General features: G+C 47.6%; 1 protein-coding gene across 1 annotated transcript in view; it reads left to right on the top strand.

Annotated features, from left to right (window-relative positions):
* PLXNA4 (plexin A4) overlaps positions 1–24,867 on the top strand; it is a 429,280-nt gene that overhangs the window by 292,650 nt on the left and 111,763 nt on the right. The window contains exons 5-6 of the mRNA XM_074869684.1: positions 18,308–18,431; positions 22,177–22,330. Coding sequence (XP_074725785.1) covers positions 18,308–18,431; positions 22,177–22,330 — 278 coding nt within the window. The remainder of the gene's footprint in view (positions 1–18,307; positions 18,432–22,176; positions 22,331–24,867) is intronic.

Genomic DNA, 24,867 nt, shown 5'->3' on the forward strand with positions numbered 1-24,867 from the left:
TTGTTGGAACAGTTTGGCCATCTCCTCACTCCTGAGGAAGGTCCCAGTTGCTCTCACCCTGCAGAGTCCCCCATGGGAACTTTCCTTTCTCACCCTCTTCACTGGGGGCTTGTTTCAGTGCTGGGGGTTGAGGTTTTATTCTCTTCTCTCTAGATAGCTAGATAGATACCTATGTACACATTGTGTGTGTCTGTGCATATACACACACCTCACACATTAACTATATTCAAGTGCTCTGTAAACTCATATCCACATGCTTTGACGCTAACAGCAGCTCTGTGGATGATTTCTTCTCCATACTGATCTCTCTTCCCTTCATGCATCCATGGTGTATTTGGGGTCACAGCCTCTTTATTTGTATGTTCCTAGCTCAGTTGTTCTTGCTGCTTCTGGGTCACAGCATCCTCATCCTGCACCCTTGTTCTCTGCTGCACAGTGACTTTTTGGCATCGGATCAGGGGACAGAGGCAAAAATAAATTTCATCCCCATCTTCAGAACGTAATAGTTGGTTAATGTCTCTAAATTTCACGGAGACGTCTGTTTCTTACATTCAACAGCCTCCTTTTTTGATCACTGTGCCTACTGAAAACATGTTAAAAAGAACAACCACAAAGATGACAGCCTTTCTGCTCGAGTTGAGAGGGGCGAAAAGTTCTTAGTCCCAGCTAAAAGGCAGGCAGGGAATGAAACAGATCTTCTGTCTGTCTGCCCGTCTGTCTGTCTGTCTATCTATCTATCCATCCATCCATCCATCCATCCATCCATCCATCCACCACATTAGTATCATGCATGTGTAATGGTTGTAGAAGACATATAGCTCAAGGTCCTTTCCATATATCTTCAGCCCTTTCCATCGGATCAGAAATTTATTCAGAACACAGGGAGAGTTATTGGTGAGCTTGCTGTTGTGTGGATGCTCTAATAGATTTTTTATTGCACTTTCCGTACAGAGATTGCAAAACCCGAGCAATCCTAACGCTGCATTTACTTCATCAATTCTTGTGACTGCTAATGCTGACGCTATACTGTTTGGCAGCCTCCATTAAGAATGGTTTGCCCCATGATATTAACAGGCAGTGAAGCTTTGTGCTGATGGATAAAGCACAGTGTAAAACCTGATTGGAATCAATCAGAGTAATTGTCTGGATGTGTGGTGGTTAATAGGAAATGTCCTGCATATTATTGGCTGTTTTATATAGCAAACAGATTAGCTTTCTGCTGCCTTTTGTGGCTCACATCCTCTCCTGAGCCGCTGGGGGAGGTGATGGATCTGCCGGGAGGCTCGGGAGACACCGTGCTGGCGTTGCATCCTGCGTCAGTCTATAAGACACGGACCTCGGAGAAGAGCCCTGTATTTTATATTTGTCTCAGTGACTATTCTGCCTTTATGTCCATTACTGACAACTGGGCAAAAGGCAGCTGTCAGCCTGTTTCATGACTGATGCTGAGCCCAGGCCAGGGCTTTGGGAGGCAGTGTGCAGCAGAGACCAGGAGCAAGACTGAAGCAGAAGGCCTCTGAGCCTTGTGTGTGCTGCAGACTCACACACTGGCAATTAAACACAATCTCAAATACGTTCAGGTCATCCTGATGTCCCCACAGCTGACCTACCAGTCTGTGTTTGGAAGAAAGTCTGAAGAGAGACCCACCAAGAGCCTATCATCCTTCAGCATCTGAGTGCTGGCCCCTGTTCCCATGCAGAAGCAGCCTGGGAGGGCTGAATGTGAGGAAACACCATCTAATTCAGCCAGGGACCAGAACAACCCATCCTGAAACAGGCTTCACAGACAACAGCAAGGCACTGTGAGATGCCCCTCACACCCCAGAAGGACCTAGACAGTGTCTGCCTGACCAGACACTCTCTGATCAGGCAGTCTAGAGCTGAGCTAAAGCCACTGTGGGCACAGGAAGCATGTGGATCATAGCACCTGGCATATTTACACATAAACTATGAGCAGCTTTGTTTTCCAGCATCCCTGTCTTCTGGGAGAGGCTTAGAGCACATAAAGGCCACAGCTTCCTCATCAAAGTAGATTCCCAGTTACCAACCACCTGGCAGCTGTGGATGCATCCTCTGCTCTGCAGCAGGAGGGCACTGTACCCCCAAATGCTACTGAGGGTGTGCTTGGGGAGGGTCAGCGACTCAGCAAGGAGCGGGCTTGCTTGGGGTAGTTTTTCCTGGGCAGCCTCTGGTTGCTGAGGACCCTCAGCTTTCTCCCTGCCACAAGGATTGGTCATTTTTTGCTCTGTTTTGGTGCATTTATTGTTAGTAAGGATAATAAATCCCCACAAAGCACTCAGAAATATCACTTGCATTTCATGAGTAAGTCACTCAGTCTTGCCCAAGGTCATGAGTATTGCCTTTAATTTAAATTCAGTGCTAGAAACTTCTGAGTCCCTGGAAAGAGATCTTTCTTGCAAACAGAGCTGCTGATGCTGGCTGTGCAGGAGGGAGGAGAGGGAGAGGAGGCTTTGGCTGGGAGAGGCCAGGTCCCCTTGATGGTCAGAGCCCTGGGTACCATCTGAAGTGCAGCAGGCTGGGATCCTAATGAAAGAGCTTTTCAAGCACTCGTTTCTTTCTTCAGTGAGTAGAATACTATTAACCTTTAAGGCAAAATTATATTTCGTGCCTCTGGGAAGCAGTAACATTTTACCGAGCTGCACTGGGGAATCGGGTAAACAATTGTTAACTCTTTCCACCCCCCATTTCAAGGCCATTTTGGGGCAGCTGTGTGTGCATGTGTGTGCAAATCCTGCCAAGCAGCTGAGCGGAGCTCTGTGCTCAGGAACCCCTCACCGATGGAGACCCGCTGTCCCCTGCTGCCATTCAACCTGCATGCCCTAACCTCTTTGTTCATTAACTGGTATTCAGTTGAACGCACGGTCCTGGCACCTCGGGGCCAAAAGCTCTGCATTGCAATTTTGCCATTTCCCAGGTCCACACAGCTGTTGGGCAACAGGTCTGGCTTTTGATGGCTGAGGATATGGTTTGTTGACAGTGAGGCCATAGGACACCATTTATGAGCTTATACTGGGATATTTCTTACAACTGGGGACAAAGCTTCTATACGTAGCACTGCTACTAAATAATGCCATGGAAGTGAGCCTTGCTGCCTCTGAACTGAATATACAACTGTGTTTGGAAGCTGCTTCACCCAACAAACTGCTTGTTGCAGCTTTGACAGTCTAGAAGCTTTGACCAAGTCCTGTTTTACCCTTGGACGGTGTGTTGGATCACAATATACTGTAGAGACAAGCACGTTTTGCTGTCAGGGTGAAACAGGCAGGTGTTGGCTGTGAACTCCACCAAGCATGCATGTGTACTTTGCACAAGAGCTTCTAAACCTGTTGAGTACTGGGATCCATTCCTGGGAAAAAAAGCTGAAGAGGACTAAAAAGTGAGGTTGGTCCTTCCTTTCTTTCCTTTTTTCCCTTTCCTTTCTTCCTGTCTCTTCCCCAGCCATTATTCTAGCTCTACCCTCACTTCCAGCCAGTGCTCTCCACTGGACCTGCCCAACACCGGGCGCTGCAGTTTGGGTGGCCAGGGGTAGCGAGGGGGATCTGAACTGCTCGAGCCTTGGCAGGGAGAAAGCAGGAGCCACAATCTGAGGACAAAGTCAACACCTTGGGTGGAAAATTAAATCAATGAAGCACTGTGAGCCAGAAAGCAAACGATGCAACAGCAGCAAAGCTGGCTTCCAAATTGAAATGTGTTTGCTGGGGATTGTCCATCGGCTTGGGGAGTTATTATTTCCATTTCTCTAGTTATGAATTAATTTCTAGAGAACTTAATCATCCCCTCCCTTCTCCCCTCCACAACCCCCTCTTCCCTTCTCCTTCTAATTTTCCACTTGACTGGGGATTCTCTGACAGTGAAAATTCAGGCTTAGAGGAGGTCCATGCAAGCTGCTCCATTAGACTGGATAATCTCATTGGAACCAGTGGCTTGAATAATAACACCTTCACCTCATGCACTGCACCAGATTCAAATGACGCTTAACACCCCAGGCTGCAGGGAAGGCTGCAGCAGGGGAAGGGGTGGGTCGAAGCCTGCACCAAGCACCCTTTGTCTCCTGGCTCTGCCAATCTGCCCACGCTACCGAGGACACATCTGCAGTATGAGATAAATGCTGGTCCAAGCCTTCTCCAATGCCGAGACGTCAGGAGCAGAGGCATCCTGAGCTTGTCAGCTCTCCGCATCAGGGAAGCCTGGGTCTGCCCTGTGCCTGAGTGTTGAAGTTTTTTTCCATCTCAGTGGGTCAGGGATGAGTGAGGATGAGCACACTACAGCCTGTCCCACCACCTGATGTCCTGACTTCTGCTTTCCCTCAGCAAGTTGTGCAGGTTGGAGCAGGATCATTAAAGTGGGACTCAATGAACTTCAGCCTGTTGTCAAATCAACCTTGACCTTGACCTTGACCATCTCCCTACATGCAGAGCATTGACTTGACTCTAGCTCCAACCAGGTTGTCTGAAGGAGTCCTCCCCTTAATTTATAACCCACCTGAGAGCACAAATGCACTATGGACTCTGTTTCTGATGCCTAGTATTTCCCTCAGTGCCAGGCTATTGTCTCCCTTCAAGATGCAACTAAAAACCTGAGTTGTGTCACCCACCCATAAAATGGATGGTTTGAATCCAAGATTCTGGATTGGATGTTATAGGGTTGATCCTGAAGGACAAGTCTAGCAGGACTCTCTTGCTATTTGAGGGCATAGTTGGACTCCATAACAAATTATCATGCTGGGAGAAGATGTCTCATACAGGTGGATCGTGCATGAGAGACAACATCATGAACTGCACTTGAATTCCCACCTCCTTCAGCATCCCCAGCCCGTTCCCACCACCTACCCACACTGGATCCACACTGTCACCTCACAGTGTATTGCTCTGCACTGTCACAGCCAGAAGAAATAACATCTTCCCACAGTGACTCCCATGACATTCGTCAATGCAACCTGGCTATTCTGCTCACCCAGTAGTCTCAGAATTGCCCAGAGAGGAACACCGTGCAAGTTTTCTCCAGAAACTATGTGCTTTTAAAGAGAAGGAAACTAGGAAAATGTATGTGGGAGATGGACACCTGGAATGCATAATAAATGGCTCTATTGCTGTGCATCTGACAACCCAGCCTGCTGGAGGTCATTCACAGCACCACAGCAATTTTTCAGTGTTTAACCCATCCCTTCCAGCCATGCACGGATGAGGGGAAATTCATACATCACATGCCAACAGCCTTTTCCTTGCAGCTGGGGTATTAGCTGAGATCCCTAGCAAAGCCTCGGGTCAGGGAGTGCTTTCCTGTGCATCACAGTGTGAGGGGCAGGCTCAGTGGGGTGTGCCAGACCAGACTAGGAGGTCCTCGTGGTTTAGGAGAATAATGCCTGAGGACCTCCTTTTGGCAGAATGGTTAAAGCAGCAGAGGGATGAAGCAAGGATCATTTCTAGGGTGGTCTGAAGTCCTGGTCCTTTTGTTTCTTATGAGTGGGCTCTGGGTGGACCCTTGCTCAACTCTAAACCTTGCTGCAGAGCCAGCTTGCTCTTTGATGGGTAGGCAACCACTGTAGAGGGAGCTCAGGCTGCCTGATGTACCCCTTAGTGTATAGCAGAGAGAAGAGGCTTAGGATGAGGGGAACTGAGCTTATTCTCTGACTTTTTGGCTGGAGTAGGCTTGGGCAGAGAGGGGCAGTAAACTAAGATTAAAATCCTTCCTGCTCTATTTTATCTCTTGTTCCTCTGCCCCCCAAATTCCCTTTCCTAGTGTACAGTGTGAAGATCGCTGTGAAAATCAGGATGAGGCATACTTTGAGTAGGGATTTTATTGTTATTTGTGTCAGAGTTGGGGTGAAATCCTGACTTAGGTAGTTGGAAAGCCCTAGCTCTAATCAAAAGCCTGTGCATCAGCCATGGGAGGGCTGAAATCTACCATGTAAGCACATTTTATCCTTTACTTATGACCCTGAGACAGTTCACCTGTTGAAGGCTGTTCATCCAGCTCATCCCATGCTTTTTTCTAGCTCTGAGGAGACAAATACCTTAGAGATGGATTGGGAGCTTCTGACATGGTCTGGGGAGGGTTGGTGAAACTGCATGGGTACCTGTCTTCTTCAGGCAGCAAATACCATCACAGTGATTTCACATCTCACAGAGAAAGTCAAGCCAGGGCTTAGAGGTTCCTTGACTTATTTTTCCCCAGTGAGGCTTAACTCTGCACAGAGTGTCTCTCCTCTTCAACTGGAACCATGGGTCAGCCGGAGACCTCCCTTTCCAGGTCTGCATGGTAATGGGGACTCGATGTTCTATCCTGTGGCTATTCTCTCTGTGCTATCCTGTGTTTTTTCAGGCTTCTAATTGTACTGCTGCAAAGCATGGGGAAATTTTGGGCCCAGAGGGAAGAATTGTCTCTGCCAGCAGCAAATACCAGAGCTACAGCACACGTCACTGTCTGTTGGCTCTGCTGCCGGGGGACATGGGCAGATGGATGGATGCATACTGGCAGGACAAGGAGGAAAGGGAAGGAGCTGAAGAGTGACGTGAAAAAGGAGATGTTGGTGAAGGTCAAAATCAGCAGTGGGGAGGGAAAGCCTGGTTTGAGAAACTCTGTGGGTCCCTTGTGCCCTGCACCTTTCTGGGTAAAACTGCTTGGGGCAAGGGGTTTCTAGAGGTGGGGGATTTCGATAAATATTGCTCAAGCCCAGTCAGTCTATTCTGTGGAAATGTTTTCTCTTCTTGCTATGCTTCCCCAAGTCAGGACAGCAGATGCTAACAGTAAAAAAGCAATTAAATTGCATGCTGGCTGAGTCTGTCAGTGATTCAGTATCTGTATAAGTGGGAGATCCCTCACAATGTACTTCCCGTGGCTCTCCAAACGTCCCTGCAAACCTCCTTAAACACAGATGCTGTGCTCCTTTTTTGCAGTTTTCCTGCCCTGCTTGTTCTTTAAGAGGTGAGGCTGAAGTGGCACCAAAACCTCCCACCCTTTTCATAGGACCTCTAGGTCTCACTGCAGTCTTGGCAGTGATTCATGAGGAAGTCTCGGGATCACTGATTTGGATTAGCCCAATCTCTGAGCAGCACATTCAAAATTTTACCTTTCTGAAGGCCTGGGCTTTTGGGCCACAGTGACAGGGAAAAGACCAAACACCTTTCTCTGGAGTTACTTGAGAGAAGCTCCCACAAGAATGCAGGGATGATGTTCCAAGGCATCTGAATCAGGCCATGAACAAAGAACTTCGGCCCCTTTGAACAAATTGTTTGCATCAGCCCTTGCAGAAGAAAGCGTGTAGGAGCGCAGGAGAGTGTAGGTGTTATCTACTCAGGTTCTGGGAAAGACACTCACAAATATTATTAGCATGAATAGGAAGCGCCATGATAGGATGCTCTTTGGGAAAAGTAATTTTGTTCATTAATTACTTGCCTTATCTTGCAACCTTGTTCCCTTTCTCTCGCTTTCTTCTTTTTTAATTTTCTTTAAAATGACTGTAAGTGAATTCAGGGCTGGGAAAGTTATTTTACTGCCTCCTCAGAGACAGAAGCTTGTATTACTCAGGTAGCCTTCAGCTGAATCTTCAGGGGTTTTTCCATCTTCATTTGAAGCTCAGTCTTTTATGGACAGATGGCAAAAGACAGTTCGAGGCAGATTCCTGTGATTTCTTTCTTGTGGACCACCTCAATGCTCTGGACTGTCTGCAGTTCACATGCGTGCCTTTGGCTTGAGTTCTGCCTGCTGCTTGTGATTTTGTGCTCTGAGATACTCCTCCTGCCTTTAGCTTCCAGGTTTGTGTTGTGCCTGGTTAGTTCAGCAACAAAAGGATTCAGAGGGCTGTGATTTAAGAGGCAGCAAAGCAGAGACCCTGCAGCTTCAGAGATGTCCTTTCCTTATGGCTTTGACCCTTGCAAGAGGTTGGAAAGGGTCAGTGGATGAAGGCAGGTGATACCCATCCTCCCAGATGTCAAACACGCCTGTTGGCTTTTTTCAGACTGCTTCTGCGGTGGGGAATAGGTTTCTTCCAGGCACCTCTGCATTTCCAGCAGGGTTGCTGCTGGTCACTGCTTTGAGTGAGTTTGCAATGTTAGGTGGGAATCAACAAATGCCAGGGATTCTCAGGGCAACCTAGTTTCTTTGTAAACTGAAGACAATGAGAACAGAGTTGCCCAGGCTGAAATGCCACCACCACCTGCAGCTTGAGGCTGGGACTCACCTGGAGCCAAGTCCCCCCCATAAAGTTGTTCAATCCCGGCTGTTGTCTGATGCTGTAGAGATTGCTGGGGCTTTTTGAGGTCTTTCTGAACACGATGTCTGTCATGGGAGGAACAGAGCCTTTCTGTAACGCTGAGCAGTACCAGCTGATGAGTGTATTTCAGCATCACCTTCTGCAGACCCCCTCCCTCTTTTCCATGCTCTCCTCCCCCTGTGCCAGTGAACAATTTCCAATTCTTCATTGGACAAAGGCTCCAAGTTTCCAGGGATTTGCATGTGAAATGCTTCTGTTCATCTCAGGCTTGAATGAGCCATCAAAATGCTCATCAGGGATCTGCCTACAGAGGCACACGCATGTGTACACACAAATCGCCTGTCCCTGGCTGCACCCCAGTGGTGCATGAGCTGGTGTGGTCCTTGGGCCACCACTGAACCTTTGTTCGCAGGCTGGGGCTGAAGAGCAGGTTGTATTTGATGGACCAACGCAGCCCCCCCCCAGGCAAGATTAGAAGGACAAGACAATCTACAGCTCTGGAAATTTGGGGAGGGGGGTGAGGGGAAGGAGAAGCTGCATGAAATCCCTCAAGGCAGGGGGGATGGATGCTGTTGATGGAGTGCCTGGCTTTGTAGGGCGGGAGATGGAGGAGTAAATCCCTTGCACCCACGCCCCGCGGGCCTCCGGGGGTGGGCTTATTCAATTGCTGTGATAGAGGGAGGAGCCCACCTGGGGACAGAGATAACGGGCGGGCGGTGGGATTGCCGTTCTGCAGCATAAGCCGGGAGAGTTATCAGGGCAGAAACTCGGCTTCTATTACCATGCATTAGAATAGATTAGCAGGCAGAGCAATTAGCATCCTCACTCTATTTGGCGAAATGACAGGGCTGGTGGCAGCGGGCAGGAGACATGGGGGGAAGAGGCAGCTTGGCAGGGTGGCATTTCCCTCCCTGAACTGCAGCCCAAGGACAGAGGGGACTTCTGGTCTTTTGCCCCAGCTTGGACATTAAAAAGAGCAGGGGTGGGGGTGAGCTTTGGTTAGTGGTCTGAAACTTTTTGTGGCTCCTGGTCCCTGAAAAATTACCCTGGGGAGATTCAAAGCTCCAAAGAGTGAATTTCAGTTTTCTTGAGTTCCCTTTTCCATGTCTCTTTGAAAGAATCCACAGACGTCTGGGTCCCCAAATACCACCAGTTAAAAAAACCCACTGCTTTGACTTCCCCAGGCCATCCCAATAGCCCTTTACCCCCCTTTTTCCATGCTCATCTTTGATTCCCAAAGAGCAGGTTTTTCAGGGAGGCAAGCCTGTTCATGATTAGAGCCAAAGATGAAAACAAGAGTCCAACTCCTTCCTCAGATGCATATGAATTTGCTGAGAAAGCTTCCCCTCCTCTCACTGCCAGGACAGGTTTCCCAGGAATGAATCTGTGAATGACCTCGGCTTGAGTTTGTTCTTCTTTTCCTGTAGCATCTCCTGGCTTTCTGTCTTGAATGGAGTATCCCAGACAGTGGACAAAATTTAACTCCATCCCTGCCAGGGAGGGCTGAATTTCAGCTATCCTCTGGCAGGGATGGAGGGCAACCTGGAGGCCACAAAGAGTAGACAGGGAGGAATGGCTATTCGCCACTTCACCACATAAAGTTTAAGGTCAATTATATCTGCGTCTCGACATTTATGGCATTGCTATTCTTAGGACCCCGAGGGAACCTGCAAATGTCAAAACATTGCTAAAACTGACCTTAAACTTTACATGCAAGTGGGACTGAATCTCCTTCCTTTTCCTGACTCCAGCCAGAAAATTGCTTTGGCTCCAGCAGAGAGAAAGGCAAATTTCAGTTGCTCCCTTCTTCCCCAGCCTTGCTCTCCCCTTGTGATAAAGCCATCTCAGGAGACACAAAGCCAGCTCGACAGGTTGGTCAGACTTTGGCTAAAACAACCCCCTTATTACATCCCTAGATTCCTAGATTCCTTTAATTGCTCTGTTTCTGTCTCAACCTTCCTTCCAACTGGGAAATCAACAACTTTTCCCCAATGAAAAATGAGGCTGTCATATTGCATCTCAACCTGAAAGAGGGACCAGACTGATGAGACTGATTCAGACCATCACAGACAGATCCTTGAATCTCCAGAGCCTCCCACAACCAGGCATCTCTGTGTCCTGCAGTCCCTTTCCCGGACTCCTGTCCCCACCCCTGGCTGAAAATGCCATTAGGAGGGTTTGCACTTGGCTTCCACTGAGCTCCCTCTGCTGACCACCTTGCAAAAGGCATCGCCGACCTACCTGGCTGGTCTTCGAGTAGGTGTCCCCTCCGGCCTCTGAGCAAGGACTTTGGGCAGAGCAGGGACAAGAACTCTTGCGTGATGCTGGGAAGGTGGGCTGGGGATACTGGTAGGACATCAGCCCGTGCTCATTTGGGGAACGTGACCCTCTGCCAGAAGCTGCCTGGCTCTGTGTAGAGAGAGGAAAACCCAAGTGATGAAGTGATGCCAGAAGTCTCCCTGTCACCTCTCAGCTCCTATAGCCTGCTCCAGCTTTGCCCAGGACACAAATGCTGGTGTGATACAAGACCAAAGATTTTTGAGGAACAGCCATCCTTTCTGTTATTTCATTTTGGAGGAAGTGACCTCTTGGAGGCAAGGAAGGCTGTTACTGGGCCATGCCTGCACTCCCCACTAGATTTCAGATTCCCAATTTGTAGGTCTGTGCTGAGCTGGGGATGGGGGATTCTCTTCAGTTTGACCATTGCCAGCCACCTGCAAGTGCAGCCTGCCTCACCGTGGGCTCTTGCTGGGCTGGGAAATCTCAGATTTCCCCTTGGAAATGGAAAAGATGGAAGAAAAGAAAAATTATTGCCTCTTCCCCTGTCTTGCTTTAGGATGGGGGGGACCATCTGGGTTTTTCAGGGTCTTCAAATTGAGACCTAAATAAGATTTCCCTGAAAGTTTCCCTTTGTCCCCTCTACTCTTCTCCTGATCTTTCTCCTTGGATGTATCCTGGGCAAGGAGACCACTGGAGGTGACGGAAAGGTCAGACCATGAAGACTGGGAAGAAGTAGGAGTGCCTGTGGCTCGGACCATGTGGGTTTTCACACCAGCCCTGCACATCTCTGTCCTCACAGAGAGTCTGGGACATGCAATCTGTCTGCTGGTCCCTTTGTCCCCTCCCTCCTCCCCTCTCCCCATGTCTCCATCCCTGCTCCACCCACGCCCATGTTCTCTTTTCCCATACCCTATTTTCTCTTGAATGGGCATGAGGAGATTAGGACATACATGACAACCCTGGTGATAGGAGTCAAGAAGACAGACAGACAACCTGAGAAGGAGAGAAGAAAGTAGGACCAAAAGACATTAAGAATGTAAGGGGAAGAGCTTAAGAGACATGAGAAAAGCATGGGAAACTGTGTCCAAAGAACCACAGAACTGGGAAGGGGTGAGAAATGGGATGGGGCAACATCTCCAACTTGCACAAGCTGAGGACCTCAGTGTGAGTGACCCCCACACCACAACAAAATGTCTAGCAATGAACAGGTTGGGGAGGCAAATGGAGATCCCAACATTGAACCTGTGTCCCATCAAAATGTCCCATCTAGCCCCAGTGGTCAGTCCTGGTGAGTGTGAATGGGGTGTGCAGAGGTTCCCATCTGCCACTTTGGGTAAGGAAAGGGTGGCTGTGATTATTCTGTCAAAGGGTGAGTGAATTTGTCCTCTGCAGGAAATATTACCATTTGGAATCAGAAATGAAAGCTGAAATGTCAAAACCTTTTGCAAAACAGCAATGTCCACAAATTACCTGTTTGGAGGTGGTGGAAGGGTGTCATTTCGTTTTGCTGAGCTGACCCAAACCATTGATCTGTCTCTCATGCTGCTCCCCCTGCCCTTTGGCATTCAATACAGACACTTCATGTCCCTCTTCTTCCCTACGAGTCCACCTCACTGGCCAGATTGAGTCTTGCAATGCAAAAGCAGTCAAAAGAAAACTGCTGTGCATCAAATGATGAGGCTTCTCCAAAAAGGATTAATTTGTTTGTATTTTATTTCTGGGAATTCATGTTTTTTTAATGGTAAGATTTTTTTTTCCTGAATAAAAGAATTGTGTAATGTGCTAATTGCCATTTGTAAAAAGAAAACCTCTCTGTTCTGAGTAGCAATTTCTGATCAGATCCAATCACCACTCTATTGTCTTGAAAATTGTTTTTAATTGACAAAATTGCAGATAAGACCTTTTCCATTGCCAGAAAACTGACATTTTTTTGTGTGTCTTGTATTAGATAAGTTGGATATTTCAGTCTGCTTCTGGGAAAATGAAGGAAAAAAAACAAACCAGAGAATCAGAATCTTTTCCTTTTTCAACATCTATGGATATAAACAAGAAAGACTCAGTCAGGACTAGAAAACATGTTTTTTTGTCTGACTGTACCATTTCCACCACCCCACAGAAAAAAAAAAAAAAAAAAAAAGAAGAAAAAAAGATTTACAGAAACTTTCTCCTTGGCTTTCTCCTCCCAGGACTATTTGTCTCTGTCTATTTAGTCCGCTCAGGATTTCAGTTTGTTTGGTCTCCAGCAGAGACCACCAGATCTGGTTAATGGTGTGAATTAGCAGAACAACTTTCCACCTCTCCTGGAAGCCTTGTGGCCCCAGGCCACCACATGGGTCTATGGAGCAGCTGAGCACCTCGGACCCTGCAAGCCCAAATGATAAAAGAAACTCACTGCATGATCTTATCAGGGTTTTGTATGTCTTAGAAAATAATTACCACTAGAAAGGCCAGGCACAAGGGCCATGTGCCTTTTAAATGCTTTTAATTTTTTTATAGCTCATGGGACTGTGGAGTGGTTTATCTCTAATGAATGGCCAGAGAGAAGGCTAGAGATCTTGGTCTGTGGAGCTCTCTGTGCAGCATGTGTCTCCATCCTGGTGTAGGAAAACGGAGCTGCAGATCTGCAGGGATGCTCTGGCTCAGGTCCTAAGAGCATCAGCAGCTCTGCCAACCTCTGAACACTTTCCTCTCATTTCCCTCTGCTAAGAAATCAGGAGTTACCCAAAGCAAACTCAGGAATTTCCGGCAGTGGTGGGATAGACAAGAAGTGGGAGGGGCAGAGAAATATCCCCGTTGGAGGCACTTGTCCCACCCCACTGCTCTCATGAGGGATGGCCTCAGTTAGCACTTACTTCCTGGCATCACAATTCCTCTGCTTCCTTCCCACTGCAAACAGCATCTTTCCCCCAGTTTTCCTCCTGTCCCTAGCCTCTACATAGAAAAGATCTTTCTTCCACCTTCAGCCTCCTGAACCAAGCTCCGTTCCCTGCAGATGTTAATATCACAGTCACTTTATCATCATTAGTCCAGATCCCCTGAGGTCTGGATGGCAAAGAAACAATCCAAGGTAGAAGGAAGGGTAGGTGCAATGGTTCAGAGAAGTATGAGGGTGACTCTTCAGGGTAAACTGATAGGATGGGGATGAGGCTCTGCAGGACTGTATGGTGAGGGTGCAGCAAGGTTCAGGACCTCACTATGTTGGGCATGGAGAAAACAAAGATACAGATAAAAAGAGGCCAGGATGAAAAATAAAGGTCACGCTTTTTGGTTTGTGGGGTTTTGTGTGCATGCAGGGGGTTGTTTTGGGTTATTTTTCTACAGCAGGATGGTGGAGATGTGTTTTCACTGACAGGCAAAGGCAGGTGAAAGCATGCACATGGCACACATCCCTCCTGTTAGGCTGGCAACCCTGCAGTAGCACGATCTGTTTTCCATGCTGTGCATAGGGAAAACAAAGAGCTTGCAGGTGGAGGATTACTGCACTTGACCTTTCTTGTACCTGGTCTATCCAGGTGCATGAAGCTCTTGGGTCTGTGCTCAGCCTCTCCAAAGTTTTCTGGACTTCAGATTAACCCTTCTAACCTTGGACATCTAGAGACAAACCCTGAAGGTTGTAGAATGAGTCTGGTTTTGGTTTGACCAAGCTCTAGCAAGGCAGAAGAGCCCTTAGCATCTCATTGCAGAGGTGGAATAGCACCTTACCCCTCTGCAGCTGGTGTCTGCAGAATGTGGTCCCAGCAGGTTGCTTTAGGTCCCAAATGGCAGACCTGGGATTTAACCATGATCTCTTGGGTCCCAAACCAGGACCTGCATCTCATCCTCAGGAGACCTGGGCTTTGCTCTGCTCTCTGACATGGATGCGTCTATGCCTCACTTTCTGGTCTCTGCGTGGTATTGTTTCAACCTCACAGAGGTATCGTGAAGTTTAATTAGCTCCAGGCAAAGCCCTTTGAGATCCTCAGATGAGAGATGCTATAGAAGCGCAAAGTATTAATTTAACATTATGAAAATAATTGGTTAGTGGATGGTGAACAGAGGGTTAGCGTTAACGGTATTTATTCTTAATGGGAGATGAGGAGGAAATAACATTCCTCATGGTTCAGTGGTAGGACCAGTTTCTTAGTGTTCATACTAATGGTTTGGACAGAAGCAGGACACTTGCAGTTTTTAAAGATGCAGCTGATAATGACATAGCAGGTGTTATTAAGATGTACAGAGAAGTGCTGTGTCTACAGCATAATCTTATGCAAATAATTTCAGGAGTGGAATATGCTCTTTTAGGTGTCTTAAATGTAATGTGATGCCACTGGGTGGGAGTTACGCACCAGCTAATTATAGCATGAATAGAATTGAATTAGGTTATATGGCAGTGGAAAGTGATCTCAGCATATTGACAGACCCAGCATGTTAGAGTTACAGATATTTTACTAAAGCGAAACAGTTATTGGCAGTACGAGATATTTTTTCTGCATAAACCATAATAGACACACCAGATGAGAGCGCAGCGGAGTCGCAGTAATTTCACAGGGCCCAAAGTACACGCAGACTCTCAACAGAGACAACACAAATGATTAGTTGGGGTTGGGATATTTCATTATCCCTTTCACAGTCCTGCTGCCCTGTGCAGGCAGCTGCCTTCCAGGTGACCACTCTTCTAAGGCAGGCATTTGTGTCTGGAAGTACTTATTTATTAAAAGTACCATTTGCCTTTATTTACAATTTGCTGAATTTAAGTTTTTGGGCTGCAATGTCCCCTCTGGGCAGCTGCCTTCAGTGGCTGGGTGCTTTGCATTCTGCATTTCAGCCAACACTGTTCAGGGATTTGAGAGACTGATGCTGGAGGGCAACACTTTGCTCTGCACATACTGAAACAATTTTCTCTGCTGTTTCTCCCCTGCTCTTGGGGGAGGGCTCTTGGGGGAGAACGTTTTTGGCAGAGAGAAGGTTACTTTATGACAGGTATGTACCTTTTTCTGCTCCCCTGAAAATCCACCACATTTTGCCTCTGAAAAACCTCAGTTGCAGGTGCTGGGCAGACACCTGGGAGAGCGTGGTGTGTAAACCCACAGGATGCTCCACATGCTCCAGCTCAGGATAGATAAAGTGGTAAAAGAAGAGGAGATGGGGGAAAGCATGGGTGAAAGGCTCTGGAGAAGAGCCCCCATCACTCCTTTCTGCATGGACAAACCTGCAAAACCCACTGGCAGGCAGCTCTATCCCTTTAGCCTTGATTTATGCAGCAGCTGGGATCAGTTTTCTGGGGTGAATTATGCTGCTAGCTCAAGGATGTTGACTCGAGAGCCTGATCCCTGCCAGTGACCCGGAGCCCAGCTTGGTTTGGTTCAGCTTGGCAGAGCTCCCCCATCATCAGATTCAAGCACCAGGCACAGTTGGGTGTTTTGGGGTTTTTTCCCTCCTTTGTTTTAAATTGAGAAATTGCATTGAAATGTCAGACAGTCAAAGTCAAAAGTTGGGAAGTGGCAGAACTGAGGTCACCCGTGAAAAAAGGAATAATAATGTGTGATCCTGTAATTAAAGTCTGGCTTGCAGTGTGTGAGTGCAGGGAGCAGATTTAGGAGTGCAGAAGCTACTTTCAGTCTGGCAGTACCTAATTTCTGACAGCCTGACACTGCAACCTTAACATTATATTAAAACCAGGCTTAGTTTGGTTTTTCATCATTTCATTATTGGATGGCAACACACCTTACAACCAGACATCAAGGCTGCAAGACACATCAGTCTAATATAGTGTGAGTTTTTCATCTGAAGTTACATGTCTTAAATGTGTATGACCAGGAAACAGCGAGATAAGATGCTGATTGTTATATTCGTGCTCAGTGGTGGGGCTGGGAATACAAACCACACTCCTAAATGCTTAACCTATACCCATGTGTTGTCCTCCTGTGCAAATATGCTGGATATGTTTGCAACTGACTGTACTATTACACTTGAATTGAGCCTGGGTATATGCCCATTTAATTTTAGACAATTCTGTTGTGCTGCAGCTGGAGGAAATAAATGGGAGGTAGCAGGACACCCTGAAGAATCTGGGCGCTTGTGTTTTGACACCGAGCCCAAAAGGGTTTCCTTCCGAGCTATTCTCAGGAGAGGAGTTCCCACGCCCTGCAGAGCTTTGATGGGATTGCTGTGTCTATTTGTTTTCTAAAAGTGCTTACAAAAATCTCAGGTCAGCATTTTGCCCTGGCTTTTGTTTTGCAATAGGGGACTTACAGTTTTGGGAGTAGTTAATCGGCTATCCATCCAACTCTCTAGAGACTGCACATTTAAAATTCCTGATCCAGCATGGGGCAGTGCTAAAGGAGACTTAATGGGATGAAGGTTCCTAGGGAACAGAGAGTGGGAGCTGCAATGCTGCTCTTGCGCTCTCAAATCTGCAAAGCAAACTGAGAGCGTGCTGAGAATGGCAGAGATGTCCCTTTATGATTCCTGCCACTGGGAACACAGAACTTTCCTCTACCAGAAAGATGGAGCAATTTGAGTTTGAAATTGGGGTGTTCATTTTATCTAGCATCAGCCACTAGAAACACCCAGGCCCTAAAGTTTTGGCCAGCCTCCAAGCTTTGTAATATTCAGGCTCAGCCATAGATTGGGTTGCTTTTGCGTGTGTTGCCATAGATAACCATCTGCAAGTCCCCAGGCATATAGGTGCAATCTCTGCTCCAGGGAGCAAGGACATTGAGGGGTGATCTTGGAGCTGACTAAGACTCTGAAGTCTGGGAGTGGGTGAATAATTTAACATCTGCACTTAGTCTTTATAGCTGGTTTTAATGGGGGGTAATAGCACTGCTAATAACAAAATCCATTGAAGACACCCCGTGCAAGTCCATAACATTAGCTTAATGGCAAAAGGTAATTGGCATGCAGTTGAAGCTGTCCTTTTGTATTAACCCTGTGGATTTCTGGGCAGACATCTTCCTCGAAGCAATGGCCTTGGCAGTGCATGTGGAGTAAAATACAGATGTGTTTTATGCTGAGCAAATGCAAATCTGGATTGAAACAGGGCGCACTGCTACCAATTCACATTGCTGGCTTGTGTTTACACCAGACAGATAAGACGATAGACAGTGACAGTGCTGAAAGCGCTGACAATAATTAGTGCACAGTGTAAGCTTCGTGGACTTGTGGAGCCCAGGTGCCATGCACCCACTACTTTCACTGAACCGTCACTAACTGGGAACACCACCATTTTTAAGAATTAACCCTGGGCACCTCTAGTCAGTTAATTCCTAACCAGATGCCAAACCCCCCTTAATCTGCCAGGGACTACTTAGCAGCTGCTGAGCAATGGATTGGAGGGCTGCCCCTTCCCAGCAGAGAGGTACCAGCAGCCCAGAAGCACCACAGATTTGCAGTCTTCTCAGTAGGGCCAAAGAGCATGGGCTGTGCATAGCTACTCCAAGAGGACATCCCTGCCTAAGATGTCCCACTGCCCTTGGACAGGACAGTTTTTAGGGCTGTACCTGCTATGTGGGTAGAGAAAGAGCATCTTTACTGCTGTGCATTCTACCCAAGGTATGGGGCTTTCACCTGCCTCCCTTCCTCCTTTCATGGTGTCCTTGCAACTCTCCAACCTGCTGAGTGATCCCATGACTGTTAGCACAGGAGTCAGAGAGCTCTAGGGCATGAGTGTGGTTTTCCAGCTAGTGCAGTCCCAGAGGGTACAGTGTTGACTTTCCACCCAAAATTATTTTTACTCCCGTGTCCCAGGTTTGTCCTCATCCTCACGGCCTGGCTTTGTGTTAACTCTGTTCCTCTCTATTCCCGTTTGCTCAGGTGCACGAGGAAGGAGCGGTGTGAGCGCTCCAGCGAGCCTCGGAGATTCGCCTCAGAGATGAAGCAGTGCGTCCGGCTTACTGTGCATCCCAACAACATCTCCGTCTCCCAGTACAACGTATTGGTGAGGAATGTTAATCCTTGCTCCCCTCAGGTTTAATCTGCCCATGCACTCTGACAGACTCAGGTATGTGCAACCTGGGTTCAGCATGAGTGGGAAGGACTGGCAGCTTGATGCAAGAGGTTCTCCAGACTCCATTAACTTCCCCAGCAACTTTTCTGGCACAGAGAAAGATGTGCCATGGGAGGACATTTTGGCCATAGTTATCCCCTGTCTAGAGGTGTGGAAAGAAGCTTCCCTGTGAGTAGCTAAGGGCAGGTCTGAAGGGACTTTGTGTGCTGCAAGTATTGTGTGCACCTAGTGTAGTTGTTTACTTCCCAGGGAGAGGGATTTGTTAAACCATGAGTTATTTCAGTAAGCTCCAAGTTCCATAATCTTGGGTGGAAATATCTCCTTCTTAAGCCACCAAGAACTCCACCCTGCTTCAGCTCCACCACTAAGTATGCAGAGCAGAGAGGCAGGATGCTACGCAGAGGAACCTAACGCTGCTGAGGTTCATGCTATCTCTTGTGACCTTCCTCAGCACAAGGTTTAACCTTTATGGCCTCGAGCTTCTCAAGTCAGCAGCCAACAAAGCCACATAGTGAATGCTGGCAGAGCAGTAGATGATCCTGATCATTTTCTGTGCTTGAGGCAAGAAATCTCTGTTGAAGATCTAACCAGCTTGTGGTTTCTCTCCTGACTCATGACAGCAGCACCTTACATGGTGAGATCCTAACTCGTTCGAAGAAGTAGGCAGAGACCCATTTCGTTCAGGCTACTAGGGCTCTGTCTTTTTGGCCTTACTAGTTTGGGCTGGAATTAAGTTGGTGCCCCAGACCCCAAAAGTTCCATCTCTGGACAAGTTGGTCACTAGTCCCACACCCTGAAAAGTCTAAATGGAATTGCTGAGGTGCAGCTGCCAGACATCTTCCAGGTGACAGGTTTTGGAGTGCCAGGGTTTCTTCAGCGATAATGAAATCAGCCTTTCAAAGCTTGCATGTCCAATCATTGCTGCTTTGTTTCAGCCTCTTAACTTTGCTGTGACTTTACTTTCCTAGGCTTCAAACAAAACTGATCTGAGACATCTTAAGTCCTTTGTTCTTCTGGGAGTTCAAGGTTTCTTTTTCTTATTCTCTTAGTAGTCATTGAATTCTTTCATGTTGGAATAAATCCTGGGGGACTAGCTGGCTCAGGACGATTGAGAATGATAACAGAATAAAAAGCCTTTACCTCTAGGTTACTCCCAGGGCAAGTCAACCCAGAGCTGCTGGGATCAGAAGTTGCCATCACCTGACTGTTGCCCAATAATCTGCATGAACTTTTTGATGGGAGTCCCAGATAGACTGGTGACGCAGCTCAACCAGAGTCACCACAGATAGTCTCTTGGCAAACCAGGAGGGGAGCACCAACAAACAAATGGCTGGTGGTGTCCTTACTGAGTTTCACTTGGGTTCTAGCAAAGGGTCAACGATACTGAGTTCTTGCCCACAGAGACAGAGAAGATATCTATGTGGCCAGCCAATCTTTTAAATTTTGGGCACTAACAAGGACTTGGAAAATTGCATCTGAGTCTGTTCCGTCCAGGGCTGCGCTCTGGGATGTCTGAGAAGAGATACTTGCTGGGGGAAGGCTCCATTCTTTCCTCATGGAGACAGGCTTATGGGGACAGGAGGGCCACAAAGATGATCAAGGGACTGGGAAGCGCACCATGTGGGGAAAGGCTGAGAGAACTGGGTTTGTTCAGCCTTGAGAAAAGAATGCTTAGGGGAGACCTTATCACCATGTTTCACTATTTAAAGGGTGGCTACAAAGAAGATGGTGACTCCCTTTTTACAAGGAGTCACATGGAGAAGAGGAGGGGTAATGGGTACAAGTTACTCCTGGGGAGATTCTGATTGGACACAGGAGGAAAATTTTTCACAATGAGAACGATCAGTCATTGGAATAATCTCCCCAGTGAAGTGGTGGATTCCCCCACACCAGACACTTTTAAGATTCAGCTGCACAGGGTGCTGGGCCATCTTGTCTAGAGCATGTTTTTGCCAAGAAATGTTGGACCAAATGATCCTTGAGGTCCCTTCCAACCTGGTATTCTATGATTGATTCTACGATTCTCATTGCAGCACCTCCAGAGCAGTCATGTGGGATGTAGGACTTCTTGTATGTTCAGTGTGCACTGGATCATGACATATGTGGCCAAGCACTACTGGTCTATCCATTCATGTCATCTTTTGCATGGCACATTTTCATTCTGCATCATCCATGCTTGGAGAGAGATTTGTTAAGCAGAATAGTTTCCCCTTCTCCATTGCTAGCAAGGTATTAATGAGCAGAGAGAATGGATTTAGCCTGAGTGCTAAATCCATTGGAATAACCAAAGCTTTTTCCTATTCCTCATCCAAGACCAAAAATCACCTTTCCCATTACCATTCCCATTGCTCAAAAGTGAACATACTCTCATGAAGTTTTTATTTATGTCAGCCAAGGCTAAGGCCTGTCTGCTCAACCTTTCTCCCTGATGGTGCCTAGTGTAAAGAAATAGCTCCAAGCCTTCTCTAAGTGAGGAAAACACAGTGTGGGGGAGCAGTAAGCATTGTGTTATGTTATCAACCTCTCCTTCTTTGTCACTTGGACTGACCTCCTCTGTTCTTTATGCTGGTAGAAACAATATTTCAGCATGCATTTGTGTCTCCTCTCAGTGGCTGTCACCTCAGATGGGGCCTCAGCTAGCTCATGGAGGAGGCAAGCGTGGAGAGAATCTGCATTTGTGCCTGTGTCAAGTGGTTGGCTCTAGTGCTTGGTCATAAACCCGCTAAATTTATATTAACTATTACAACATCAGCAGGTGCTAGAAGTACCCTGGGATGCCCCTCTGTGTTCGGACATGATCTGGTGGGTTGGGCGGGACTCTCAGTGATGGAGAGCCATGGTTCAGGACATTAGCTGGTTTGGGAAGTTAGCGGCATGAGGGTCCTTGCCCAGAGAATTAATATGGTGGAAACCAGCTATGAGATTCCATTTTTTCATGACCACGAGCAATGACATAGCAATGCCAGCAGGTATTGAGAGGTCTAAAACCATGGGAAATTCCTCTTTCACTCCTTTTTAAATGTATGGAGCCCCAGTATAGCAAGTCCACAGAGCCAACTGCTTCTTTGGTGGGATGGGCAGGAGAAGTTTGCTGTGCCTCTAGAGACAGCATTATTTTGTGGTGGACTGAAGGCTGTAACTAGACTCTCCTTACACAGGAACTTGGTGACAGAGCGCTCCCCCATCTGCTGATGCTAGGAGAGCAGGCCGTAGAGAGTTAGACTGGAGCGCTACAGTTTCTCTGTAGTCTGCAGAGTGCCTCTTGTGAGTAGTAGTCACCTTCCTCAGAAACCGCGTGCCTTGGGGTCACCAAAGCCCTGGTCTTCACGGCTGGCTCCAAAGACTCCCTGCCTAACCTTACACTTGCATGACAGATAGTGAGCACTCCCTCCCCTCCACTGACCCAGCCAGCACTGGGATGCAGTGCAGTTGTCCCTGCATAGCCACGTACCACTTGTGTCGGCATCAGCATCTCATCCCCTTCCCCCTCTGCACACACATCCCTCTCCTGAATCGCTGCTTTCTGTTGAAGGAGGATGCTCTCTCTAGCAAGAGGCTCTTTGTCCAACCTCTCCAGTGTAATTCTCTCCTACTAATCCAGCTCTGTTGTTTGGCTTAGTGTTCTCTCTTTTCTTTTTTTCTATCTCTTCTTCCCTTCCTCCATCTTTGTTTGCAGCTGGTCTTGGAGACCTACAATGTCCCTGAGCTGTCAGCAGGAGTCAATTGCACCTTCGAGGACCTTTCAGAGATGGATGGCTTGGTGGTGGGCAGTCAGATCCAATGCATTTCACCAGCTGCCAAAGAGGTGCCCCAGATCATCACAGAGAACGGTGGGTATTCCACAGCTCCTCCGTCTGCACTTCTCTCTCCCTTCCTCACTCCACACCCCTGTGTCTCTTCTGATTTTTCCCAAAGCAGAGTTTGGCTCATGGGAGCCTGAGGACAGAGTATGAGACGCACTGGGAGTAGGTGGGATGCTGCGCCAGTGCTCGCTGGTGGAGCTGCACAGCAGCACATCATAGCATGAGTTGTCTGAATGTGTGAGTGTTTATGTGTGCACACATGTGTAAGCATTGAGCTGCAATACCACTACCTGCGTTAAGGTGCTTATATGTGTGATACTACATGTTTTCAGACTGCCACCGAGTGGCAGTTGCATATATCTAGCACAGACAAGAGATGGGTGTGGGATATTTGCTCACCTTTTGCCCAGGCTGGTGTTATGCAACCCAGGGAATGAGGCTGTATGTGCTCTCACTACATCCCATCCCATGCAGCAGCCAGAAAGTCCTGCAGACCTGAACGGTCCTGTCTGTAATTTCATCCTGCTCCTCCCAGATTTAGATCTGTGTGCTCAGTTCCTTGTCTCTGGCCCCAGCCTTTACTGCTAGATTTGCTATTGGCTTCCTCTCCCAAAATGGTCCAGCACAGAAAAATACCTTGTCTCCAAGGGTGGTCCCCCCAGCCACAACCTCCTGCCCTTTTTTATTTCCTTTTTCTAACAACTTTTCTAGGTACTTTCAAGAGCACTTGTGGCTCTTTGCATGGACTTACTGTAAAAACCTTGACCCTGTTGATCACCCCAAGGGATGCAGAGAGGATGCTGTCATTTTTGTCCTTGGCTTCCTGTGAAAATTTACTGTAAAGTTTGTTTCTGAGGATCCTCAGGCCACAGAAAATGAAGTGACACAAACTGTGACCATCATCTCTGCTCTCCCCAAGCTGCACACAACTGCACATGCTCTCCATTTTGGTCCCAAAACAAGCCCCCAGAGAGCTGTTACCATTTTCAGGTCCCACTGAGTTAGCAGTCATGTTTGCCTACCAAGATAGATGCCAGAAACTATTTCCTTGGTATGGACATCTGTCCCAGGCGAGGCTATAATCAACCAGCAAACAAAAATAGCAGTGGAAGCTGGAGGCAGGACAAGAGAGAGAGATTTATGTGAAACATGGTTTTCAGAGAAGCTGGGCACCTGCGGCTTGTATCAACTTCAGCAGCTGGTGCTCCGCACCTCTGCAAAGACCAAGTCCTCCATGAACAGTGCTAGAAGCTGGATTTGAACCAAAGGATGTGTGGCTCTGTAGCATGCCTGATCTCTGGGGCCATCCAATCCTCACATCCTGTTTTAAAATATATGCAAGACGCTGGCAAATTTGTTAAATACGAAGCGGTTAACAGAGCTGTCAAAGTCGGCGGCAGCAGATGGGCAGCAGAGTCGAGCACTGGCAGGAAAATGTGTTTAGTGAAGTGTGTGGTCTGTGCATGCGACTGTGTGCGTGTGTGTGTGTGTGCCCGTAGGTGGGTGACTGTACACGTGGGCTCATGCTGAGATGAATTGTCAAGTTTGCTTTGGCCTGATTGATTAATGGATCTTTCAGGTGAGGAAGAAAATAATAGAGGTGAAAGGTCCAGCCAGGTTGAAGTCTTGAATTAAACATGGGCCCCTTCCCCACCAAATTACCGCAATTACTGCACCCACTCATTACCTACAGCTGATGGGCTCTGAACAGGGCTTTTGGCATTGTGGGAAGAGGTAACAGTTGACTGCCCAGCATGGGAGCAGTGGGAAAGGGAACGAGATAGTGTGTTGGAGCTGAGGTGCAGACTTTGCTGCAGATGGGTCTGTTATGGAAATGAATGGGTCCTTCTGGAAGTGCAATGGCTTGTGGACATCTCTTACACTGAGATGGGTTTTTGAAGCCAAAGGCTGGGATGAATAGACCTTGGAGTGAATGGGGTGAGTGAACCTGGAGGAACTGTTCACATGGGAATCTTCCTGTTCATCAGCATTTCCCAGGCTGCAGATAGGGAGCCCCTGTCCTGTTATGGTATCTATCCTCCTTGCTCATTCATTCATCCTACTTTCTCAAGGTATAACCTCTCTTTGGGGGCAGGATCTGGAGGTGGTGTTTTTCAGGCATGGCTGTCCTGGGTATTGGGTCCTATTCAGAGATGTTAAATAATGAGGGTGAGGATAAAGTAATTCTTTCTTTATCCCCTTAGGAAAGCAGGTACGTTTATCCTTCAGACAGTGTATGCATAGGCCACCTATGTCTGGGGCCAGCAGTCACATCTTCCACAGACCCCTTCCTTCTGGGGACATCAATGAACCAGCAGCAAGGAAGAACTTCAAGGACAGTAGTCCATTTTAACAGCCTCTTAATTCCAGATATCTGCATCCTTTCTTTGAGCTTAGCTTTCCCACATTATGATTTCAGTCATTTTATTTTTTAAATAAGTGAGGTATGGTCCAGACCTCTCACCATCATCAAGCCCAGACTCTGCTCCTAGGTACAATAATTTCCAGTGGTGAAGACATACTTCATCACCCCTGTACCACAAGAGGGGGAGATGTACCTGTTG

This window comes from Strix uralensis, chromosome 5 (genome assembly GCF_047716275.1).
Source record: "Strix uralensis isolate ZFMK-TIS-50842 chromosome 5, bStrUra1, whole genome shotgun sequence".
Classification (NCBI taxonomy): domain Eukaryota; kingdom Metazoa; phylum Chordata; class Aves; order Strigiformes; family Strigidae; genus Strix; species Strix uralensis.